This window comes from Contarinia nasturtii, unplaced genomic scaffold (genome assembly GCF_009176525.2).
Source record: "Contarinia nasturtii isolate CC-2019 unplaced genomic scaffold, AAFC_CNas_1.1 Cnas_scaffold_1821, whole genome shotgun sequence".
NCBI classification, from domain to species: domain Eukaryota; kingdom Metazoa; phylum Arthropoda; class Insecta; order Diptera; family Cecidomyiidae; genus Contarinia; species Contarinia nasturtii.
Genome location: NW_022199152.1, coordinates 3,355 through 10,823, shown reverse-complemented (window position 1 = coordinate 10,823; position 7,469 = coordinate 3,355). Strand labels below are relative to the sequence as shown.

General features: G+C 34.8%; 1 protein-coding gene across 1 annotated transcript; it reads right to left on the bottom strand.

The window, feature by feature from the left end:
• Positions 1–351: 351 nt before the first annotated feature.
• LOC116347330 (organic cation transporter protein) lies at positions 352–6,571 on the bottom strand. Its single transcript, XM_031777891.1, has 10 exons — positions 6,160–6,571; positions 3,808–3,993; positions 3,243–3,593; positions 2,985–3,139; positions 1,809–2,137; positions 1,391–1,625; positions 1,123–1,245; positions 822–1,003; positions 605–715; positions 352–504 (listed from the first exon to the last, which is right to left on the bottom strand). Exons 1-10 carry the CDS (start codon positions 6,237–6,239, stop codon positions 433–435), a joined length of 1,824 nt encoding a protein of 607 aa, XP_031633751.1. The 5' UTR covers positions 6,240–6,571; the 3' UTR covers positions 352–432.
• Positions 6,572–7,469: the final 898 nt, after the last annotated feature.

The following is a 7,469-nucleotide window of genomic DNA, read 5'->3' as shown; positions in this document are numbered from 1 at the left end:
TGCGGAAAAGTTCATCTTACGGATGTAAGACATTTTATTGTTATTAATTTCAATCGTTTTGCATCGTTGAATGTAAAAGGAGAAATGAATGCTAACAATATTTTTTCATTTATAAATAGGTTACAAAATGCCATTTCATTTTGATTGAAGACTATAAATTTGAAATCAACAATCAAGTTGGCAACAAATTGCAAGGGAGATTAATATTTAATAAAACACAGAAATTCGATACCTTTTGCAATATGCATGCACACAGTTCAAAATTAACGAAATAAAACAATAATACAAAACAATTTGCACAAGTACAAAATAGTCTGATGAAATATCACATATTTTCTATATAAACGAATTCGGCCATTTCAATGAAAGTTTGCAATATTTGATTAAGTTTAAAGCTACATGAATTTTGTGTAAACTTCAATTGCCCGTACGTTATTTTATCGTATCTAAATGAACGTCCGAAATATCGATATCATCTGTGCCAATTTGTTCAGCCTCTTCTGCCTAAAAGTTACATATATTAAATAGAAAGAAATCAAAGTTTGAATTGCCAATATCCAAATGGATGAAAAGAAAAAGCAATTTAAAATTGATTAAACTGTACCGTATCAGGTAATTTTCGTCCGAATGTTTCTGGCAGTAGAAGTGCCAATAAGCCGGCCAACAAGGAAACAGCACCGAATAGTAGTAGTGGCAATGGTCGATAATAATTGGACTTTGGAGAACGAAAAATAAACATACATATGCATGAATATTAGAAATATTATCGTTTGGAATATTTAAGTGGCTTTAAAGTATGTGAATTATTTGCAAAAACTTACTAATAAGGGTACAAAGGGTGCGACAAGAGCACCTAAGCGAGCCACTGTGCTCGCCGATCCAACACCCATTGAGCGAATAACAGTCGGCAATATTTCAGATGTATGAACGTATGATGTAGAGAATGCTGATGTGATACCAAGTTTTCCAAGAAGAAATAATGTAACCACAGCCCAAGTATTTTCTATAACAACAACAGGACCAAAAGAGAGAGTTAAAGAGAGAAAAACACCCTCAAAAATAATGAGAAATTTTCAAATAGAGAGATAGAATGAGAACTGTAAACTATAATGCAAGTTTTACCAAGCGGTTCAGATCCTCCAGCAACGCAGGTGAATGCACACAAAAGCAATGAGGCAGATAATGCCCATCTTCGTCCAATTTTATTCATTGCAATCCAGGATAGTGTGTAACCAGGAATTTCAACTGCAAAATTACGGATTTTCTACGCTTATACTCGATTACTTATTATACAACGATATTATACGCATTAGATGTGTGCGCCAGCAGTAGCAGTGCTGGGCAGCTTACATACCATTCATTCAGTTCATTTATAGAACAGCTACTTTACCTAAGCACACCAATATGAAGTTCAAATACTTGTTGCCACTTAGATTTGTAGAGTTAAGTGAAAGACCGTAGAATATGAAAGCATCGCTCGCCCAAATAAAAAACAGTATCAATCCACGTAATACAAGCACTCTCGAACATAAAACCTCTTTAAATGTACGCCATACCTCATGATATTCTTGTTGCTCTTTGGATACCTCTCCTAATTCCGGTTGTTTTTTCTTATTGCCATCATGCTGTAAACATACATCGGAATGAATTTCATTTACAAAGAAATTGAGGAAAAAAACCACAATCCAACAGAAACATATCGCGTTTCGACTTCCTTCCACACTCCACCACATCATCATATCGACACAAAATGTGAATTTCATTCAATAGATATGCAATTACAAATCGAATAAGAATTTAAAACGTACCACATTTCCATGATGATGCGCTGGTGAATTTAATTCGAATTGATGTAGCATTTGTTCCGATAATTCAACCCCATTCACATCAGCTGCTTTTTGAATGATTTTTTTGGCTTTTGTATAATCTTTTCGTGCTAACAACCATCGAACGGATTCGGGAATGAACCAATAATATGCAATGAATAGCAACGGTGGCACAGATACTATCAACTGTAATAATACCCAATCGCGACACAGCCAAAATATTAATCCGACTATCGCTTCACCCACTGAATAGAAGTAATTCAGAATAATGCCAGACATTTCACGTTTTTTCGCACCGACCATTTCAACACCTAACCAAAACATAAATGAATCGAATTGAACATTTTGGCTCAATGCATAATTGAATAAAAGGATCGATTATAATGGCAATGGTATATGGTGGCCAAAAGCTTTTGTGAAAAATAGCAAAAACAAGCACAGAATGTAAACCCGATCGATGCACATGGGATTGAAAAATGCGCGTAAAAAGCATTGCGTGCATTTACCCGAATGGAAAATATTTTGATTGTATTACAATAACAACGAAATTTCGATATGTAACGATGGATAATAAATGCGTTTATTCACTATCCAACCGAATTTACCATTCAATTCTATTTGGTGTGTGTGCATGTGGCGAGAATAAGTTGCGTGCCAGAACACATCAAAATGGAAAATTCAAAACATTATACATAAATAAAGTGACGAACACTCCCTCGAAAACAAGGAGCTTCTGTCCACTTTATCACCCTCTTTCCTCAGTTGATTGGTCGATCTCTCGTTCTCTTCTGATGAAAATTACTATATTCTCGACGCTCTATGTTTGAGGTCAACTAAATTACCGTTATCACGCTTCATTGACGCATTCCAAATGTTGTTGTTATTTACAAAATATGTTTACAGTAAGCACACACCTTCAACATCGACATACAGACATACGCTAAACATTCGTAAAACATACAAGAGGCGGAATGCAATGCATTTTCACCACAATATTTTTCCAATAAAATACTTGGTTCGTTTATGTTACTTTTGATATGCAAAATACCCGTCATACATCGTTACGATTCAATTGAATTTAAAAGAGACAAGTGAGAAAAACACACAACACTAAATTAAAATGAAACACGGTTAAATATTCAAAATAAAACATAGTACCCATGATAAAAGCCATCGGAAATACCCCAGCAGTTCCAACTGCATTTAAAAATGCAAAAAATACAAATGATGAATAGTTCTGGGAAAGAGCCTGACCGATTCCAGTTATTGCCATGAAAACCGTGGACAGTATAAAGATTATTTTACGACCATAGCTATAAGCAAATAAAAGAAGCATCAAATAAATTTACCACCCCATGATGAGGTTTGGTTATTATTGAGTTGTTTTTTAAATGTGTCTGATGTGTGAAGACTTACTTGTCCGCTAAGATGCCAGCAGCTGCCGATCCGACGACGATACCGGCAAAATGTGCCGTTCCCACAAATGCCAATAAATACTGATTTTCTTTGCAGGTTATCGACCATTCTTCGACGATTGTTTTTTCATATTTGTCAAATACCCAACGTGTACAACTAATCTCATGTTTCACGGTTAATTCACGTCCACATAAATATGTTGAATTATTTTCCAACAATGGCAATTCATATCGAAGGCATTGTTCAGGTGCGAATAATCCTGAAGAATCAATAGATCCTGGAACCACCGCACTCACCCATGGCTCATCATAATTAGGATTGATTGGGTCATCACAACTCGGTACAAAACAACTGTTATTTGAGAGAGAGAGAGAGAGAGAGAGAGAGAGAGAGAGAGAGAGAGAATGACAAAGGGAGCTAGTCAATCAATTTGAATTAGCTAAAAAGGTGCGTCGTTTATGTTACGCGTGCCAGTTGAGCGTTATGTAAATAAATCACATGTTTTTATGTGATGAATCACGCGAGTTCACACACATAAAAAAAAAAACAATGAATGCATACGTACCGATATTGTGGAATGCCTGCGGTAAATATATACGTCAAAGAATTGGCTGCACCAAATAGCACAGGTAAACAAAGGAGCAGATAATTTGTTTGTTGATAACGACCGAATTGGCCAATTTCTTCCAATATTAAATCGAAATCCATGTTTTTGTTTCGCTTTTTTTCCGTTACGTTGATTGGTTCAAAGCTGGAAAATTAATTAACCGAATGATTGAAAAACAGAAATCGGACAAAAATAAAAACAAAACAAAGAAGAGAAAGATAGGGTGTGTAGGCATGAAAGAGAACGAATCCAAGGGGCGAAAGGGAGAAAGTAGAAAAAAAAAGTAGACTGAATTCGAATGTTATGTAAAATTAATTGCCATCAGCTAGGCCAAATGCATAATTTTAATCATTTGGTTGGTGTGCATAAAATAAACAAAAACAGCGAATGCACATCATATTAATGCAGTTCATCGGAAATGTAAATAAATTAATCAGAAAAGCGATAAATGTTGTTGCTTGTTGTGTGTTTTTTTTAGGCTGATGGTGGTTATTGGTCACATTGAATAATTACATGGTCCCCGCGTACACCGGGTCCCATCAAGTCACACGAACTGAATCATGATCGTGGTTTATTTTCAAATAAATAAAATAATGGAATGCAAAACGCAACCACTACCACCACTGCTCGTTCACATTTATGCGCTTCACTTATGCACACTTAATTGTTTTGATTTGATTTGATTGATTGCTTGATAAATTGATAATTGATGGACTGGTTACAGCTAACAATGACGACGACGGCGACGACTTCCGCCACTGTTCCATCGACTGGTTTGAGCACTTCGGTTTATCGATTTATATATATATCCGAAAAAATTCCCAGTTGAATTCACAAAAAATGATTTTCACAATTTTTTTCTTTTGGCTTTTTTCTGTTTAAAATGTATTATAGGTGAATTGCGTGTAGTATTTTGATGAATCGAAATTAAAGCTGACAACGTTGACTCGTCAAAATAACTGAAATTATGATTGATGCCTCAAAAACCAAACGATTAAGTTGCATCGTTGATTGTGTTGAAACAAACGTAGTCACGGTTGATTTATGTCATTTTTCCGGAAAAGTTTTTTCCCGCTTATGAAAATGAGTAACACAACTACGCTCAAATATATAAATGGAAAGTATGAAAAAATAGTAAAAATCAATATTTTGCATTTTTCTATATAACTTTCGTCCATTTTGAGTTCAATTTCAATCTCTCAGCGGTGCATTTGTGCCATAATTTATATCGATTGACACCAGACATTGAAAATATTTCAAATCATTTTGTCGCGCAAATGCCAACAGCGATTGTTGTAGCTACTACAATATCAGCTTCGTCGACGGCAGATGTAGCACAATGGTCCTTAGGTGTTTGTTGGATTTTCCATCCCACTCATTTTTACCATTTGAAAAAATAAAATTCTAGTTCAAAATAGATATTAAATGCAAGCAATTTTAGAAGCAATAAATTCTGATTTATTTGCAAATCATCTTGTCGGTGGCTGACGTGGAAAATTGGCTGTTATCATTTATTGTCGCATAATTCGAACAATGTCACAGCTCGTTTCAAAAATATATGTTGTTTTTTTCCTATTCATTGTCAAATCTTACATGCGCTTGTGATTTTGATAAATTTGATTGAAATGGGTCGTATTACGAGCTGATGCAACATTAATGACTATAAACTGCTACAAAAATAGCTTATTCGTAAGATTTCAATTTTCCAAAAAAAATCAAAGTCATGTTATACTCCAGTGCTTCCACCTGAACTGACACGCAAAAAAAATGTAACTGAATTAACCTTTCTTTGGAACGAATATTGTCAAACTGAATCGAATTGATATGAATAAGTCCCCTTTCAGAAATGTAATTTCATTTACGCTTAGATGACGAAGATGGTGAGTTTTGTACCCATGATTGTTTCTAGAACATTTTCAATTCGAATACCACCGACCCTGACGTCTTATTCGATTAAAATCAGACTTAATTTCATCAGGTCAGAATACCCCTTTCTTTCTTGCGTCTTATCTGCATCATAATAAATCGAATGAAGATATAAACTCTTTAATTTGCGATTGCACGTGATAAGCTTTGATTGCGTTCTATCACTCACATACTCTCTAATGCCTATCAATTAATTAGCTTTGCTATCGCGCAAATACAGGAGAATGGTTCAGGGCGTCACAAATTCTTAAGTGTCAGTTTGGTAGAATGTGCAAGCGATAATTGTGATATTCGATTAATATTCATTAGGGCACACCAACTCTCTTTCTCTCTATCTCTCTCTATCTCGCCCGCTATTTCTCGTTCTTTTTTTCATGGTCTTACTGTTTGTAACCGTAGAAACGACAGAGTTTTGAAATTAATTGACCAGCATCACGCCAACAATTAGAGCCACTTTTGTACATAGTGCTTGACTGTAAAGAGTTGCTTTGTGCGCTTCCTCAAACGATATGTAGCTTATGAGTTCGGTTTGAGGTTGGCAATTTCCATTTATAAGATGAAAAGTTTCAAAAATCGATCAATTTGAGACGGCTGCTCGACAATGAATCTGCGATTCATATGTAATATGGATGGAATTATACAACACGTTTTTCATGGTTCGGTATATTTTTTTTTCACTTCCGAAGCACCTGGCAGCGTTAATTAATAATTACTCTTTGTGCTTTTATACGAATGTAATATAATCTTCTATCTCTACTTTTATGACAACTCAATTCTATATTCTTGTTTCGTTTTTTTTTTCAATACATTTTCCCTGAATTTCAATTAAATTGCACTGCGGTAATTTGTTTTACAAATATTTTGACGTTTGTCACATACAAGTGTGTATTTTTTCACAAATTGTTTTTTTTTTTCACGCACAAAAATAGAAAATCGCATCACTGAGTAACAAAGTTTAACGAACAAATGTCAATGCACGGTACACGGTAAGTCACGTAACTCACATCAAAATATTGTGATAAAAAAACGAGTTGTATAATACAAGCGTTTGATTTTGTCAGCAAGCATGTATGGCTTGTCATCAAACATCCAGCTCCACGAAATTTGAACAACTAAATCAAAACAACAAATTTTCAGAAGAAATCACAAATGACATGCAAATGATCATCACACATGCAATCAACACATACTGAATATTTAAAAAAAAAACACACACAATACTTATTGCCGCCAATTGATGAACTACTGGTTTTTTCTAACCATGTTTGCTGTCACAACAAACTAACACATTTTAATCAAAATACGTTACGATGTAAACAATTTTTCAAACTTAAAATCGACCGATTCATTCATGTATCGTGATTTGTTTTGATTCATACGTTCTTGGTGTGTGTCGACGGAGTTCGCAAGCTATAACTAAGAATAGCATGAAGCATGTGCTTAACCGCAACGCAAGCCACAAATACCAACAAATCACTTTGATCGATTCACAATTATTTGCGTCTACTTAGCAAACTTTCTTATCGGTGTGTATGTTGTATGTGAGCGTTACATGTAATCGTCCAATTATAATCGTATGGCAGCATTGCTTATCATGAGACCCGTATGGAAATTGCACATGTTAAAATCACCATTGTGAATGCGACACATGAGTTGACCGCAACAATTTTTCAATTGTCTATGCAAAGGTCTAT

Coding starts and splice junctions, on each gene's coding strand:
- LOC116347330 (XM_031777891.1), bottom strand. CDS start 6,239: ATGTACAAAAGTGGCTCTAATTGTTGGCGTGATGCTGGTCAATTAATT. Junction 3,140..3,242: donor GCTGGCATCTTAGCGGACAA/GTAAGTCTTCAC, acceptor ATTTGCTTATAG/CTATGGTCGTAAAATAATCT. Junction 1,246..1,390: donor CTTCATATTGGTGTGCTTAG/GTAAAGTAGCTG, acceptor GTAATTTTGCAG/TTGAAATTCCTGGTTACACA.